Source organism: Orycteropus afer, unplaced genomic scaffold (genome assembly GCF_000298275.1).
Source record: "Orycteropus afer afer isolate SDZICR_OR568_19922 unplaced genomic scaffold, OryAfe1.0 scaffold00140, whole genome shotgun sequence".
NCBI classification, from domain to species: Eukaryota; Metazoa; Chordata; class Mammalia; order Tubulidentata; family Orycteropodidae; genus Orycteropus; species Orycteropus afer.
In genome coordinates, this window is record NW_006921727.1 from 8,099,742 (window position 1) to 8,118,770 (window position 19,029).

General features: G+C 36.5%; 1 protein-coding gene across 1 annotated transcript in view; it reads right to left on the reverse strand.

Moving 5' to 3' along the window:
* The window catches only part of LOC103201037 (muscular LMNA interacting protein), a 176,203-nt gene that overhangs the window by 102,806 nt on the left and 54,368 nt on the right, over nucleotides 1-19,029 (reverse strand). Inside the window, exon 5 of the mRNA XM_007945627.2 lies at nucleotides 7,888-7,959. Coding sequence (XP_007943818.2) covers nucleotides 7,888-7,959 — 72 coding nt within the window. The remainder of the gene's footprint in view (nucleotides 1-7,887; nucleotides 7,960-19,029) is intronic.

Genomic DNA, 19,029 nt, shown 5'->3' on the forward strand with positions numbered 1-19,029 from the left:
ATTATCTTCTGTGTCTGTGTTAATTGGTTTCCCTTTTCTTTGTTGAAGAGGGTCTGTGCAATCCTTCTGCCTAGTCCGCCATCTTGCCCCGCCTCTCCCCTAGAGCTTTTGGAGGGAGGGTGGTTTGCCAACACCTTTATTTCAGACTTCTAGCATACAGAATTTTGAGAGAAGAAATTTATTTTATTTAAACTACCCAGTTTATGGTGACCACCACTCATCAGTCAGTTTGTCCTACTGTGGTAGCTTGCATGTTGCTGTGATGCTTGAGGTTATGCCACTGATATTTCAAGTACTGTCAGGGTCACCCATGATGGACAGGTTTCAGCAGAGCTTATAGACTAAGACAGATTGGGAAGAACAGGGTAATCCACTTCTAAAAAAGTTTTCCACTGAAAACCTTATGAAAAGCAGTAAAACATTGTCTAATATAGTGCCAAGAAGATAAGCCCTTCAGGTTGGAAGACACTCAAAGAAAATATGACTGGGGAAGAGCTGCCTCCTCAAAGTAGAGTCGACCTTAACGACATGGATGGAGAAAAGCTTTCAGAACCTTCATCTGTTGATAGGGCATGACTCAAAATGGGAAGAAAAAGTTGCAGACATTTATTAATAATCAGAACACTGAATGTATGAACTATGAATCTAAGAAAATTAGATGTTGTGAAAAATTAAATGGAATGGTTAAGACCAATATCTTAGCTTTAGTGAGCTGAAACAATTGGTATTGGCCATTTTGAATATGACAATCATATTATCTATAATGCCAGGAGTGACAAATTGAAGAAGAATGGTGTGACATTCATCATCACAAAGCATGTTTCAAGATCTATCCTGAGGTACAATGCTGTCAGTGATAGGATAATATCTATATGCCTACAAGGAAGACCAGTTAATAAGACTACTATACAAATTTATGCATCAACCACTAAAGCCAAAGTTAAAGAAATTGAATATTTTTACCAACTCCTGAACTCTGAAATTGACCAAATGTGCTATCAAGATATATTAATTAGTACTGGTGATTGGAATGCAAAAGTTGGAAAGAACAAAAAATTGGAAAATATGATCTTGGTGATAGGAATGATGCCAGAGATCACAGGACAGAATTTAGCAAGACCAATGATTCATTCATGACAAATACCTTTCTTCAACAATATAAATTGCAGCTATACATATGGATGGTACCAAATAGAATATACAGGAATCAAATTGACTACATCTGTGGAAAGAAGCAATGGAGAAGCTTGATGTCATCAGTCAAAACAAGGCCAGGAGCTGACTGTGGAACAGACCATCAATTGCTTATATGTAAGTTCAAGATGAAGCTGAAGAAAATTAAAACAAGTCCTTCAGAGCCAAAACATTACCCTGAGTATATCCCACCTGGATTTAGAGACTATCTAAAGAACAGATTTGATGCACTGAACACCAATGAACAATGAACACACGAGTTTTGGGATGATATCAAGAACATTATATATGAAGAAAGCAAAAGGTCATTAAAAAGGCAAGAAAGGAAGAAAAGACCAAATGGATAGCAGAAGAGACTCTGAAACTTGCTCTTGAATGGAAAGTAGTTAAAGTGAATGGAAGAAATGACAAGATAAAAGAGCTGAACAGAAAATTTCAAAGGGTAGCTCAAGAAGACAAAGTAAAGTATTATAATGAAATGTGCAAAGACCTGGAGTTAGGAAACAAAAAGGGAAGAACAGGCTCAGCATATCTCAAGCTGAAAGAACTGAAGAAAAAAATCAAGCCTCAAGCTGCAATACTGAGGGATTCTGTGGAAAAAATATTGAACAATACAGGAAACATCAAAAGAAGGCGGAAGAAATACAGTCACTGTTCTGAAAAGAATAGGTCAGTGTTCTGTTATTTCAGAAGATAGCATATGATTAAGAACTAATGGTACTGAAGGAAGAAGTCCAAGCTGCACTGAGGGAACTGGTGAAAAACAAAGCTCCAGGAGTTGAAGAAATACCTGTTGAGAAGTTTCAACAAACAGATGCAGTGCTGGAAGCACTTACTCATTTTATGCCAAGAAATTTTGAAGACAGCTACCTGGTCTACTGACTGGAAGAAATACACATATGTGCCCATTGCAAAGCAAGGTAATCCAACAGAATGTGGAAATTATCAAACAATGTCATGAATATTACATGCAAGAAAAATTCTGAAGATAATTCAAAAATGATTGCAGCAGTATATGGACAAGAAACTTCCAGAAATGCAAGCTGGATTCAGAAGAGGACATGCAATGAGGGATATGATTGTTGATGTCAGATGGATCTTGGCTGAAAGGAAAGAATGCCAGAAAGATGTTTACCTATGTTTTATTGACTGTGCAAATGCATTTGACTATGTGGATCATAACAAATTGTAGATATCATTGCAAAGAATGGGAATTCCAGAATACTTAATTGTGCTTATAAGGAACCTGTAAATAGACTAAGAACCTGTCATTTGAACAGAACAAGGGAATACACATGGTTTAAAATCGGGAAGAAGTTCATCAGGGTTGTATCCTCTCACCATAATTATTCAATCTGTATGTTGAGCAACTAATCCACAAAGCTGGACGATATGAAGAAGAATACGGCATCAGGAATGGAGAAAGACTCATTAACAACCTGTGATATGGAGAGGACACAACCTTGCTTGCTGAAAGTGAAGAGGACTTGCAGCATTTACTGATGAAGGTCAAAGACTCTAATTTCAGTATGGATTACACCTCAACATAAAGAAAACAAAAATCTTTACAACTGGACCAATAAGCAACATTGTGATGAATGGAGAAAAGATTGATGTTGTCAAAGATTTTATTTTACTTGGATCCACAACCAACACCCATGGAAACAGCAACCAAGACATCAGACGTCATATTGCACTGAGCAAATCTGATGCAAAAGACCTCTTTAAAATCTTAAAGAGTGAAGATGTAACTTTGAGGAACTAAAGTACACCTAACCTGAGCCATGATATTTTCAATTGCCTCATATGCATGTGAAAGCTGTACAATGAATAAGGAAGACCAAAGAAGAGTTGATGCCTTTAAATTACGGTATTGGCGAAGAATACTGAAAACGCCATAGACAGCCAGATAAATGAACAAATCTGTTCTGGATGAAGTGCAGCTGAAATGCTCCTTGGAAGTGAGAATGGCTAGATTTTGTTGCACTTACTTTGGTCATGTTGTCACAAGGGACCATTCTCTGGATAAGGTCAACAAAGTAGAGGGTTGGCGAAATAGGGGAAGCCTCTCAAGGAGATGAACTGACACAATGGTTGTAACGATGGGCTCAAGCATAGCAAGGGTTGTCAAGATTTTGCAGGACCAGGCAATGTGTCATTCTGTTGTACATAGGGTCACTGTGAGTCAGGGCCAACTCAATGACACCTAACAACAACCACAGACATATATTAACTTGAATGAATGGAAGGGAAATATATAATAAGGAGGATAGCACAGTATGACCAGGGCAAAGAAAGACATTGGGAGGTGTAAACAGTTAAAAGTAATAAAGGTAAATATTATTACATACACAATCCTGCCATAACAGTAATAGCAAACAGTATTCTGAGTGAATATGTAGATAGACATGTAAACATGCAAGTTCAACAAAATGCTAAGGTGAATAGGACTACAGCCATGAGTATATATAAGTTTGGAAGAGGATATTTCTACAATATTTGGCTGCTAACCAGAAGTCTGGCAGTTCAAATCAACCAGCTACTCCTTGGAAGGAAGACTAGACAATCTACTTACATAGAGATACTGCCTTGGAAACCCAAGGAGGGGTCACTATGAGTCAGAATCGACTCCACAGAAGTGAGTTTGGTTTTGGTTTTTCAATTTCTACGTGCTATAAATATATCCATGTGTACTACAGAGCATATAGGGTGTAAAGACATGAGAATTTCTTAACCATAACAGAACACATTCAAGGAATAAGTCACTGGGCCACAGTCTTGATGTACATGTAGGTCAATTGGCATAACATAGTACACAAAGACTATGTTCTATATCCTACTTTGGTTAGTAGCAAATAGGGTCTTAAAAACTTGCAAGTGGCCAATTAAATTGCAACAATTTATCTCTCTCTGTCTGGAGGAAAGAAGAGTGAAGAAAATCAAAGACTCAAAACAATAATTAGTCCAAAAGACTGAGGGAACACATGAATTACAGACTCTACTATCCTGAGACCAGAACTATATGGTGCTTTGCTACCACAACCAATCACTCTGGAATCACAACAAAAAGTCCTGCATAAAGTGGGAGAAAAATGTAGAACAAAATTCAAAACCATAAAAAAGACTAGACTTACTGGTCTAATTGAGATTGGTGGAAACCCTGAGACCTTTAGATACCCTTCAAACCTGGAACTGAACACACACCTGAAGATTTCCTTTCAGCCAAGCAACAGACAGACCTATAAGGTGAATCACAATACCCAGGAGATGCATAATCCTCAGAGCAATCAAACATATGAGACCAAAAGAGCAGCATTTGCCCAAAAACAAAGCTCACAAGGCAGGAAGGGGCAGGAAAGAAGGGTGAAAGGCAACAGGAAACCAGAGAGGAAGTAGGAAGAGCACTGTTACTTTGAGGAGATTGCATATAATGACACAAAACAAAAAATTATGAATTGTTGAGTGGAAAATTAAACAATTGTTTAATAATTTTTTTTAATAAAACAAACAATTGTTCTAAACTTTAAACCATACTAATTTTTTAAGAAAGGAAATAATACTGAAAAATAAATAAACACATAAAATCTTGGGATAAGATTGTTGTTATTTAAAAATTCTTACAAAGCAAAGTTTCTCATTGAGAAACATACAACATGGGAAAGCTGACCAAAAACATGCACAATTATTCAAAGGAGCTAAAGAAGGAACAAACAAATATGTCTTGTGACTTCTAACTAACTCAAATATTTAATAGTCCAAAAGTAATTTATCTTGGTCAAGAGACAATTGCCCAGACTAGTGCTTACACAATAATCACCCCTCCCCAGAATAACATTATTTTTAATTATGTATTATAATATTTACATTATGTTATACCAAAAATAAAAAAACATTTTCCTACAAAGTATGTTTTATTTGAAATTAAAAATACAAGACATCTCCTTTGTGAACTTGTATTGGGTTAAACACACAATATCACCTAGTACATTGGTGAAATGGGTTTGTGATAAAATTGGAAATTAAACTAACAATTCTTCATTTTTAATGATTAACTAATAGACCATAATTTCTATAATCCAGTTGTTTACAGGAGGAGAGAGCTATTGAAGATAGTCTGGAACCAATACTGATACTCAGTTTTATGTTACAGACCTTTTTAAGAAGTATTAATTGTTGTTTTTAAAAATACAAAATTAATATAATACCACACAATTCAAGAAGCAGTGAGTGTTTATGATGATGGAAAATGTGAAATTTGTAGGTGGTAGTTGCACAATATGATTAATGGAATTGATGTCACTAAATTGTATTCCTGAAAAATGTTGAATTGGCAAATGTTGTGATATATGTATTTCTATAACTATTGTTGTTGTTGTTGAACTATAGGAAAAAAAAAGGACAAAGAATGTTTCTAGGTCATGTGAGATAAGCATAATGGAGGATGCCACGACACAGACAGGCCCTAATCTCCTGTTTGTTTGCCTGCTCAGGGGAGAGCCTCCCATTTCTGTGAAGGTAGATACATGTGACCAGATTTCAGAACAATCTGTCTGGAATGGGCAGAGATTCTGTGGTGCGGGAATACTCTTGTATGATTCAACATGATGACCCTAGACAGTAGGACAAGGAGCAACTGGAGAAAGTGTCACATCTCACAGCATCCTGAAACCTCCTGAAATCACTGTTTTAGGCCCATCTGGTCTTTAAAAAAGAGCTCTGGTGGTACAGTGCCTAAGACATTTGACTGCTAACTAGAAGGTTGGTGGTTCAAACCCACTAGCCACTCCGTAGAAGGAAGACTCGGCAATCTACTTCTGTAAAGATTTACCGCCTTGAAAACCCATTGGGGTTGCTATGAGTTGGAATCAACTTGATGGCAGTGGATTTGGTCTTTAAGAGTTATAAAAGGTACAATGTCAGGAGAGAAGCTAGAGATAAAACTGCAGATTTCTCTGCAGTACAGCGATCTCCAAAGCATTCATATTGCAGATAAAATAAAATAAAATAAAAAAGTAGATTATGGAGTTAGTTATTAGAATTATAAACTATAAGAGATCTGTCCATTTAATGCTAACTTCTCTGGCAGTGCTGTGGTTAAAGCATTGGGCCGCTAATGAAAAGTCTGCAGTTTGAATCTACTAGCCGCTCTGTGGGAGTAAGATGTGGCAGTCTGCTTCTGTAAAGATTTACAACCTTAGACACCCTATGGGACAGTTATATTCTGTGCTATAGGGTCACTATGAATTGGAATCCACTCATTGTCAGTGGATTTTGGATATACACTACTTAGAGATTCCCACTAACAAGTTCTTACTTTGGATGTAAGAGAACATGTTGTTGTTGTTGTTTTTGTTACATGCCATCGAGTTGGACCCAACTCATAGTGAGCCCTCCTTGGATTTCCAAGGTATATCACTACGGAAGTAGATTGCCCCATCTTCCTTCCAAGGAGTGGCTGGTGGGTTTGAACCACCAGCCTTCTAGTTAGCAGTCAAGTGCCTTAGGCACTATACTACCAGAGCTCATAGGAAGATTTTATTATCCCATATCATACTAAAAGAACAAGAAAGCAGATTCATATACACCTCGGTGACAAATAATATTTTGACAAATGATAGTAACAGTATTTCAATCACTATAATTGTACAGAAAAAAATTGGCTTAATGCACCGATTGATTGCTTAAATAAATCATAAAAATTATATATTAAACAAATATTTTCACATATTTGGCAAATTATTTTGCTTTGATTTTGATATGATCCTCCATTTGGGTTGCATTTAAGCATATAAAATGTGTTTACTAAACAAGATGCTGTAATTTAATTTACCTAGTGGAGTAACAGCCTATGATTTTCTAATTAATGACGCTTAATAGCAAAATGGAAAATGTCCTAGAATCACATGAAAGCAGCTGGGTCACTGGGAGTGATATCAATCCTTCTTCCCATTCAAAAAGGTAGAATCAGTGCCCAACAAGAAAGGATGAAAAGATGCAACCCTGATTGGGAACTAAGGGACTAAGTTGTATAGTCAGCTAATATGTCTCTACCTGGTGGAAGCCTCTATTAATCATCAAGTCTTGAACAGTTAATGACCAAACTGGTCAATTTTCCCAGTGTAATCTCATTCCACCTCTACTTTTTGGTCAATATGGGTAGGTGGAAACTCTTAAATGTAATGACCATTTACCAAAAAAAAAGTTACCATTGAGTAGATTGTGAATCATAGTGACCTTATAGGACAGAATAGAACAACTGCCATAAAGGGTTTCCAAGGCTGTAATCTTTAAAAAGCAGACTGTCACATCTGTCTCTCCCAGCAGCTGGTGGGTTTAAAACACTAACTTTTCAGTTAGCAGCCAAGTGTTTAATCACTGTGTGACCAGGGCTCCTTAATAACCATTTAAATTCCAAAAATAAGGATCTATCCAACTCTGAACCATGCTTTCCCAAGGCTGCTTAACAGTGGTCTGGAGATCCGTAGGTTCACATTCAACCTGTAGCAATAAATCAGAGATCTCTGATTCTATTGACCAAGATGCTTCATCATGTCCTACTAAACTAAGAGCAGAATTTTGTTTTAATAAAAGCAGAACTTTAAAACAGAAATCTTCCCAAAAGAAATTTTAGAAACATAGAAAAAATTACATTAGAAACATAAAATTTACTATGCTTTTGGCGCCAACACTGACCTTCTGTTCCAAAAGCAATGTGTTTGTAGGGATTGCTGCAAAAGCCTTGTAGCTTGACTTGGTCTTGTACTGCTAGAATGAGTAACCAAAAAGCAAGAATGGAGATGAAAGAGAAAGAATATGACATAATTTTAGATTAGTTCTACTAAGTTAATGACATGTTAACAAACGAAGAAAAAAATTCTTATGCTTGAACAACTTGTTTCTGACAGAAAATATTAGCTCACTGTGTTAATATTTTCTTAGAATGAGAAGCAAAGAAATACCACAGTAAATATCAGCCTAGGGATCATGAGCAGTTATATTCTACCCAATTTCAAAACTTAAAAATATCCATTTCAACAAAGTTATATATAAATTTCTCATTAGTATTGTTTTCTCCTAGGAGTTCTATTCTATAAATGTGGGTTGTTTTTTGTTTTGTTTTGTTCTGTTTTTTTCCCTTGATCCTGAAAGGAAAATGATTCTTTCTTATAGTTCTATAATTAATACATGGTATGCCAACAAATTTAATTGAACTCTTGATACATACTCTTGCATCATTCATAAAACCAAAGATCACAATTCATAGAATTTAGATTTTTTAAAAGCCATCAGAAATGTAGTTCATAATTTTAATATAATTAATATCATCAATTTAACTCCATAATCGAAAAACTAGGAGGCCAAGCTCTTGATCTTAAATTCATTTTCTTAAACATCACCAAAGTCTCTTTCTAATACAGTGGTGTTAATGAAGGTCACAGAAGCACAGCAAATGGTAAAAAGTGTTTTAAGTAAAACTCAGAGTAATATAGCTCAGTTTCATGCAGTATTTGGGGAAGGAAGCAAGTACAAGGGAGTTCTAGAAATCAGGATAATATGCACAATCAAAACCTCAGTTTGGATATTGCCCTGGGTCCCAAGTTGCTTAACTAAATTCAAGGCTCCCATCACTTTAAAAGTCTGTGTCTCAGGCAGCTTCCCCAGGGGCCGTAAGCCAGCAGGAAATCAACTCAGAGCTCCAGGCTATCTTAGTGCCCTGGAAAGCAGACCAGAAGGTCTGCAGAAGAAGACAGGATATTTAAATAAAATGAAACCTTGAGGTTTATGGATGTGTTTGAAGTAACTTTCATTAAACTGGTGTGAGGAAGCTAAGAGGCTGCTGGTACTTTTGATTTCCTTAGAAAAAAGTTGAAATAGACAAATTAAAGTACTAGACCAGGAAGAAGGAAGCCAGGGTCCATCTAAAAGTAGAACTTTGTCCCTTTTTACTTTTTTCTTTTTCTTTCTATCATGTTAAATATAATGAAATTAGCACACACACTGATACAAACACCTTCACAGACTCACACACATGTTCACTTATATACACTCCCACTCCCACATGCACCTACATACATATATTCAAATACATACACACTTACAAATTCACACACATTTACACATAGTCACACATACACACACATACATAGACATATACACAGCAAAACATACACAAGGAGTTCAGAAGCTGGGTGTTTTTCTTCCTCCGAGGAAAGAACTCTGAATGTTCACTTATCTTTTCCATTATCTCTCTCAAGTCCCAATCAACTAGCTCTTCCCTTTCATACGAAGAAGTGAAGAAGCGGTGTGGCCTTCTGTAAATCTCTCCACAATTCTGGGCCCCATACTTCCATCTCCTGCATGAAGGGCAATTATGGCAGGGTATCTCAGGATCCTTCAAAGCCCTAAGTCTCTACATTGACCTACATTCCTAAAGTCTTCAGACAATTTGAAAAAGGATTGAGAATTAAATGTCATCTCTTTCAGAGGAATGGAAATTGACATTTATTACTAATCAAATTACACATACTGCCTCATTTAATTTTATAGCAGCCCTATAACTGAAGAGTCCATAGGAAAAGGAACATGATGAGGTTAGGTGACCTGTCGAAGCTATACAGCCCACAAAGGGCAGAATAAGTTTAGAGCCCAGACCTGCCTGGATCCAATATTCATGCTTTCTATCAAAGAAGAAATTTTCTCCTCCAGAATATCCTAATGGACTCCTAATGCAGCAATTAAATATATCACTATTACTCTGGTGGTGTAGTGCCTAAGGCATTTGACTGCTAACCAGAAGGCGGTTCAAACCCACGAGCCACTCCTTAGAAAGAAGATGGGGCAATTTACTTCTGTAGAGATACCGCCTCGGAAACCCAAGGAGGGATCACTATGAGTTGGAATCGACACGATGTCAGTGAGTTTGATTTTTTTTGGTTTATTACTCTATGGTGGTTTTTAAATTTAATTGTAATAATACATGTAATAATAACAACAACAATATCTAACGATCACTCTGTACTAGATACTATTCTAAAAGATTTTTTTTTTTCATTTAATTGTCACAATAAATCGATTAGGTAGATACTACGTTATTCAAATTTATACATGGTAAATGAGACACAGAGACATTAAGTAATTTATTCAAGATTATCCAATTAATAACTCACACCTGGGATTTAGACACAGACATTTTAGTTCAATACTGTGCACTTATCTACCATACATCCTGCCTCTCATTTCAGAATCCATAATCATTTAAAATATTTGTCCTCCTAAACTCACCTGCCCTAAAAAATATTTGTGGAAAGGCCTAAACAGAGAGATTTCTTGTTGTCAGAAACATGTTATCACAGAATCTTAGAACAAAAAGTTATATTGGTAGCCATCTGGTTCAACTCCTTCAACCAAGACATAAATCCCTCTGTTCATCTGTTCAGTCATCACAGGAACACTTGCCGACCCACCCCCGCAAAGCAGCACATTCAGGTCTAATTGCTGGAGTTGATACAAAACTCTCCCTTTCTTTGAGCCAAAATATACCTCCTGTTAAATTCTTCCACTGGTCTTGCTTCCTCACACCTAGAAACATGGTGCTTGGTTCTCTTCTACATGATACGCATATTGCTGCCTTTACAACTCCCTCCTTATTGATCCTCAACTAAAGAGTTTCACTATCCTCATCAGTCTCCTCCACCAATATTCCTTTAAATTTTGAAAAAGGATATAACCCTCCAGATGTGTGTAATACAAAGTGAAATATTATAATCAACTCCCTGATATTAAAGCTAAATACAATTAGTGCAATGAAGATAATAACAATTGGGATTGCCTCATTGGTTTTTATGGACAGTTTAGAATATAAAAGAGGGTGAGGTCAGAGTCATTTCATATCATTGGATCATACTGCTCATGCTGTTACCTAAACTGCCTATTGCTTTCATCTTTTTTAAAATTAAACTTCATTCTTTACTTATATTTTTATTTTCTAAACGCAAATGTTGGAATTTAGGTATTACCTCTATCCAATTTCATCTGATTAGAGTTGATTTGTCATGATAGACAACAACAGTTAGGATTTTTATATAATTTCATGAGTCATTTTGTTAGGCATGACATTTTTACCATCATTCAAGTCATATGCCAAGGATAAGAAGCTCCTTCCTTTGAATTTTCCCAGCCAGCTGGATATCAATCTATTCTTCAAATCTATTTGGATATGGCAGCTCAACTAACTAATTCAATCAACAAATATTGATTGCCTGTCTACTACTTCTGTAGTGATACCGCCCTGGAAACCCAAGGAGGGGTCGCTATGAGTCGGGTTCAACTCAACGGCAGTGAGTTGACTACATTGCATTCACTGCTGCTCTAAGGGCTGGAGATTGAGCAGTAAACAAATTATTCAAAGCCTCTACTCTCTAGCACTTACATCCAGTGGAGACAAACTATGAACAATTAACTAAGTGAGCAAATGAAATACCATATAGAGATAAATAATACACAAAAAAATTAAAAAGGATATGGGATGCTTTGTACTGGGTGTTCAGGGAGCAGTGGTGAATTTGTAGAAATATCTCATCATGTCTTTCCTCTCTCTCTCCTCATTCACAATATCATGAGATACCAGAGAAGCCAGAACTTGGAAGGAATCCGTTAAACGTCTCTTGATTGAATAAAATTTCAGACTTCCAGTTACAACTGTTTTTGTAAACACTTACAAACTAAGAATACAGGCCATAATTTTCAAAATTTACCATCTACATTTCTTTGTGAGAAGTGGAACATATGGCTCTCTCATTTTTTACTGGTAACCCTCTTACTTCCCATCATTTACAATACTTTTGCAATAGAACTAGAAATTTCATCTGTTACGTGACAAAGTTTATCTAGACCAGAAGACATGAATTCATTTAGAGCAATTACATGTTTGTTTCAGTTCCCCATCAATTTTAACCTTTAAGCTGCTCTAAAGTATATGCACTTTTTTTCAGGATGAGAATCATTCTTATTGCCATAAAAGATACTTTTTGGTTCCATTATTTTTCCTTTGGTTCTCTTAACCATATATACTCTCTTAACAATACATACTCAATCCAAGTAATAGAGTTCTTTATGCTAAGTTGTAGCACATTTCTTCTTCAGTGTGCCAGAGCTTTCCAGTAATGAGCCAAATGCATTGGTTTCCCCATTCGGTTTAAAATTATGAATCCTTCCAGTCAAGGATGATTTAGTTAACTGAAATAACAACTTGTAGAATAACTATCACCTAATCATAAGAGGAAGGAGCCCTGGTAGCACAGTGCCTAAGGCATCTGACTGCTAAGCAGAAGGTTGGTGGTTCAAACCCACCAGCTACTCCATGGAAGCAAGACTGGGCAATCTACTTCCGTAAAGATTTACTGCCTCGGAAACCCAATGGGGTTTGCTATGAGTCAGAATTGACTCTATGGCAGTGGGTTTGGTTTTTTTGGTTTTTTAATCATAGGAGGTAGAACTAACCAGCCTGACTCTGAATGGGCAAAAATGCAGGGCTATTTGTTGTATCTCTTCACCTTGTAATCACTGTTTTCCATCAACATTCAATAAATATTTATTAACTATCTACTACAGGACTGATAAAGGGAAAAGTATATCCTTAGAAAAGGAAATAGTGTTTTTATATTTAAGTTATGTTTACCAGACTTAGTCCTATTTGACAGTATTAGATACTACAACATAAACTGTGTGTGTGTGCAGGTAAGGATGGCAAGAGTACATCCTGTCCCTTCAGAAAATATCATAAAATTCACTTCTGGAGTTGTATTTAGGTTCCCAGTGTATTTTGCCTTCATCTGTAAAATAGTTTTAATTTTTCTCCTAGTGAGTTGTCATGGCAATTCTCTATCCTATCCCATACCTTACTGCTGATCCCTAAAATTCCATCATAAAATCCAAACCAAACACTGCCATTGAGTCAGATCCAACTCATAGTGACCCCTCCTTGGGTTTCTGAGCCAGTATCACTGCGGAAGTAGATTGTCCAACCTTCCTTCCGAGGAGTGGTTGGTGGGTCCAATGATTATGGCTCATGAGGTCTCAAAATGAACTACATTAGTTGCCTTGGCAATAGGGACATTGGGACTTGGGGGGGGTTATACTGTAGGTACAGGTGAATACAATAATTTCAGATTATACAAACAACAGGCAGAGAGAACCCTGGTGAGAAGCTTCTGTATCATCATGGCCAATTTCTAGAAAAATTCATGAACATAAATTGAGAGCATCACTCTAAACAGATGTTTCCTGGTCCTCAGTGACCGTGTCTACCAGAATCAAAATCTCCTTAAATTCAGGTCACATCGAGAAATGTACTGATTTCTCGTGTTTCCAGCAAGTATCCAGTGTGATGTATTTGTAAATGTTTAGACACCTGTGGTATAGTAAATTACCCAGTATGGCTTTTCTAGCCATAAGTCTTTGTAAACTCCATGGTGGAATTTGCCGTGAGCAATTGAGGAGCTCCTGATTGTTAAAGTTATCCACCTGGAGTATTTCTGTTGAGAGTGGCACAAAGCAATGTTCTGGGAAGTTCACACTCTCTCAGGTGCTTAGAATTCTGATGTTATGATTGGTTAGTTTGGTCACTCTACCAGGCTCAAAAGGAGACCTCCTAGAGGCAGAAGAAGTCTCTCTGACTGCTGGCTGCAAAAGACGTGCTGCTGAGAGAAACATGCTCCTGAGAGACATGCACTGCTAAGAAAGAGATGCCAAGAAACACACATTGCTGAGAGACACTGAGAGACACACACAGCTGGGAGAGAGACTGAGAGAGACTGTTGGCTGAGAGATGGTGAGCTGAGACAGATTAGGCGTTGTTCCTGAACTTTAATTGTAGCCTTGTATTTCCCTAATAAACCCCATAATTTGTGAGTTCTGTGTGGCTACTGCAGCGAATAATCAAACCCAGCAGAGAGATGGTGGGTACTGCAGGAGGAATGGTTGGTGTCAGGGTTGGTGAAAGGGCTGGAGGAAGGTAGCATGTCTGGCCTTGAAGGAATAGGCCTTGGGCTACTGATGGTGATTCTGTCTTCCTCCTGTGGGGTTAGAGAAGGTCAGAAGTTGTGGTCTCTCTGCCCTTTTGGCAAAACCTTAAAGGAAAGAGGGTTTTATAAGTAAAACACTACTATGGAGGCTCATGAAATATCACAAAGCTCCCAGCTGATTCCCTAAACAAACTATGGGTGAAACATCTTTAAGGGCAAGGAATGCATGTTACTGGAACTCGCTCATAGTTGGAAGACACCTCAGCTCATCTTCAGTGAGCAACAGACTATACAAGGCTTTGAAGTGATAGTTACCCCAAACTCCCAGATGGAACACCATGCCAACTCAATAAGAGAAAAATTAAAACTATTTTATAAATGAAGGGAAAATTCACTGGAAACCTAAATACAACTCTGTGTATGAGATCCATGATATTGGTCTTTCTCAAGGGAAGAAGGTATCAGATAACACAGATGTTGATCAAGTTCACATTAAGTGGCCTATCCTAAGGCTATAATTATAATGCAAGTAATATTTTAAAACTACATTTGAAATTAAAATGTCCTCTTATCAATTTTATCATACTAGTACAGTCAGAACCATAAGATTCTATCTATGAAAAAGAAACATCAAACATGTTTTATATCCAGATTTAGCTCAATATATTCTAGCTGTTCCATTTTATTTTAATATCAAAGGACAGTAGGGTGTCCAATCTTTGAACTAGTATAATTCAAATATTCTTGTTTTAATTTGATGGCCATCTATGTTCTAAGACCCCTTTTCTTCCAGGATCTGGGACTGAGTGAAGCTGATCTAAATCTGAAGCTCTTTGACTTCAAAGAGAGCCCTGTGCTCAGATTAGCACCACCGTAGAAGGAGCAAGACAAGAAACAACTCATAAAAGCATATAAATTCTTTGATATCACAAAGCTTTTGTCTATCTCTGTCTACAATTCTATAAAATAATCTTAGCAATTTAAACAAAATTAGTTCGACATCAAAAGAAAATTAGATAAGATTTATCTATCCCAGGATCAATTTTAATGAACTTTTTATACTAAAGTTATAATTCCTGCAAAAAATAGTTCACAATAAAAAAAAAGTAGGCTTTTTATGGAGAGATAATAGCAAGAGGCAAGGAAGAAATAAATTTGACAAAAAAAAAAAAGTAATGTTTCTGAGAGCAAATATTTTTTGTAGAAGTTATCATAAATTATTACTTTTTTCTGGGTAATTTAACCCATGAAAAGAAGCTCTTTTTTTTTTTTTTTTTTTCCTGTTCTAAGAAATAGAGTAATATATTTGCTGGCATATTAATTATATACATTCTTCTTATTTTTATGTTCCCCAAATTTCTTGTGAATTTCTATAAGTTTGAATTTTCTTGACTTGGAAATAATAAAAATAAAACAGAAAAATAAGCAGATACTGAAATTTGTTGTTGTTGTTGTTGGAAGCAGTAAGAGATTTAGGGAAGAATAGACCTTCAACAGAGACAGATCTTTATTTTATCAAAAGCTCTCCTGGGCTCATTCTTTTCCAATTCTCTCACTATACCCAAAACAGAACAAAACATGAACAAAACACAATGAACAACAAACAGAAACACTCTGAAAAAGCTCCAAGAGTAAGATTATTTTCACACAAGTAACACAAAATTTAAGTGCCTGGCAGCATCATTTAAAAAATTATTATTAAATTCAGGAAACAATAATGTTATAATTGCAAAGAATGAAATATTAACCAGTGTTTTTAATACATAAAAAATGAATTCATGCACATATGTACTGAAAAGATAATAACCAAATAGTTTTACCTCAAATAAATAGAGTATCTAAGGAGCTCTGGTAGCATAGTGCCTAAGGCACTTGACTGCTGACCAGAAGGCTGGTGGTTCAAACCACCAGCCACTCCTTGGAAGGAAGGCTGGGCAATCTACTTCCATAGTGATACTGCCTCAGAAACCCAAGGAGGGGTCGCTATGAGTCAGGGCAGAATCGACAGCACATAACAACAAATAGAATATCTGGTTTAAAATCTCAGAAAGCTAGATTTTCTCCAACTCATTTTCTTTGAAAGTTTAAAAAACAAGAGTTTACTAATCTCTGAAAATACAATAGCTTTTAGAATGACCCAAACATTATATATAAACTCAGAATTCTGATCACTATTCCAGGGTGACGAGGATTTCCCTCATGAAAAGCATTGTTGTTATTGTTGTTGTGTGCTGTCGAGTTGGACCGGACTCATAGCAACCCCTCCTTGGGTTGCCAAGGCTTTATCACTACGGAAGTAGATTGCCCAACCTTCCTTCTGAGGAGTGGCTGGTGGGTTTGAACCGCCAGCCTTCTGGGTAGCAGTCAAATGCCCTAGGCACTACACTACCAGAGCTCCTAAGTTATTACTTAGTAGCAATGAAAATCATAGTAATAAAGAGCATGGTTTCAAAAAATCAACAGACATAAATTAATATTAATATTAGCTCTGCCAATACCGGATATGTCGTCTGGGCAAGTTATTCAATGAACTTCAGTTTCTTGGTGTATAAAATGATAATAACAACAACACCATAAGGTTATAAAAATTAACTGACATAATTCATTTAATTTTTTACTATTGTATATAACTACTAGCATAGTTCTTTATTCACAGAAAGTATTTGATATACGTTAACTACTGTTGTCCTTAAGGAGCCCTGGTGGCAGAGTGGTTAGGTGATTGGCTGCTGTTGTTATTTGTCATTGAGTCTGACACAACTCATAGCGACTTCTCCTTGGGTTTCCCAGGCAGTATCACTACAGAAGTAGATCACCCAACCTTCCTTCTGAGGAGTGGCTGGTGGGTTTGAACCACCAGTCTTCTGGTTAGCAATCAAGTGCCTTAGGCACTATGCTATACCAAAAAGTGAGTGATTTGAACCAGCCACTCTGCAGGAGAAAGTTGTGGCAGTCTGCTTTCTAACAGTTAAGCCACTTTGCCGTCTAGTTGATTCTGACTTACATCGACCATATAGGACAGAGTGAACTGCCCCATGGGGTTTCCAAGGCTGTAATCTTTACAGAAGCAGACTGCTTCATCTTTCTCCTTCAGAGCAGCTGGTGGATTTCAACCACTGATCTTTCGGCAAGCACTTAAGCACTGTGCCACCATGACTCCTTCCAATAAAGATTACAGCCTTGAAAACCTTATGGGCAGTTCTACCCTGTCCTGTAGGATCACTGTGACTCAGAACTGACGTGATGGCAACAGGCTTGGGTTTTTCTGTTTGTTTGTTATTGCAATCATTACTAGGATTACTATCTAATTATGAGGGCAATCATCTTATGTCTCCACTTACAGTCTTCTGGGATCATCTTCTATATACTTAGGTATATATTTTTGTTTTTGTGTTTCCATTTCTGAAATGCCAACTCAATCTTTGCTTCATTAGGCTAAAATTTAAACATTCCAGACAGAACTGACATTTATAGCAATTTCTATTATATCCCTTAATAATATCCCTGCTATACTGAGTTCACTCAGCAACTTTCTTATATATAATCTGTATTAAATATACGTATAATATATATACATATTTGTGTGTGTGTGTGTGTGTGTATTCCTATCAAAAGAAATTGAAAATTTTCTAGGACAAAGAATTCACCCTTACATATTCAAAACAACACTTCAAGAAAGCTAGTACAGTGGTAGGCATCCCGTACGTGTTAAATGCATGCTTTTTTTTTTCCTTTTTAAGTTGAATTGTATTGCAACATAAGATCATAAAGGTCACTTCGTTTCTTCAACCTTTTCATCATCCAAAAAGTAACAGAGTTAAATTAGATTCATGGTACTTCTAAGCTCAAAACTTTATTATGGTAATACAATAAATTGAAAATTCCTACCCCTTCTTCATACAGATAATTTCATACTTTTGTTTTATGTAAAGTCCAAATCCTGGGTACGAATGATCCACATTCTGAGTATTTAAGAAAAGTTTGGAAGCTGTCGTGCCTCAGAGTAGAACTGTTTTCTACCAGGAAGACGGCTCTGAGTCTGCTCTTTCAAATGTTTCCTTTCTTATATAAAATAAAGGCCACGTTTGTATCTTTGCTCAGTGGGTTGCTTCAGAGCATTTAAAAGCTAACATTTCTCCTTTCTCAATTTTATTTCCTTATGCCCAAATTGTCCACTCTTTCTCTACCTCATAATTACTAAAAATTTAGTGTTTCTATAAATGAATTCATTTTCACATAACAAAGGAAATATCTATTCTCTGTTGCCCTATATGTATATAGCTAAATCTATGATGATTAGAAAAGGAAAAAATATATTATAATTGAATATAGGCAGAGGAAGTAGAAAATGTTCAATCTGACTTGACAATAATGTGGGCCTAGATCTAAGATTACATTACATTTTAAACTAAACCAGTCTTGTATTCTGTCATTATTGGATATTTCAATGGATGATGGTTCATGTTATTCAGTAATCAGAAATATATTCCTAAATATCAACTCTCAAAAACTCACTGCCGTCGAGTCGGATCTGACTCATAGTGACCCTCCTTGGGTTTCCAAGGCAGTATCACTATGGAAGTAGATTGCCCAACCTTCCTTCTGAGGAGTGGGTGGTGGGTTTGAACCATCAGTCTTCTGGTTAGCAGTCAAATGCCTTAGGCACTATGCCACCTAATTCTGTCATTGGCTCCATGGTATAATTCAAATTATGCCTTAAAAAATGCCCTTGTAATCATAAATATAAGATTGGGAGCTCTGGTAGCGTAGTGCCTAAGACACTTGACTGCTAACCAGAAGGCTGGTGGTTCAA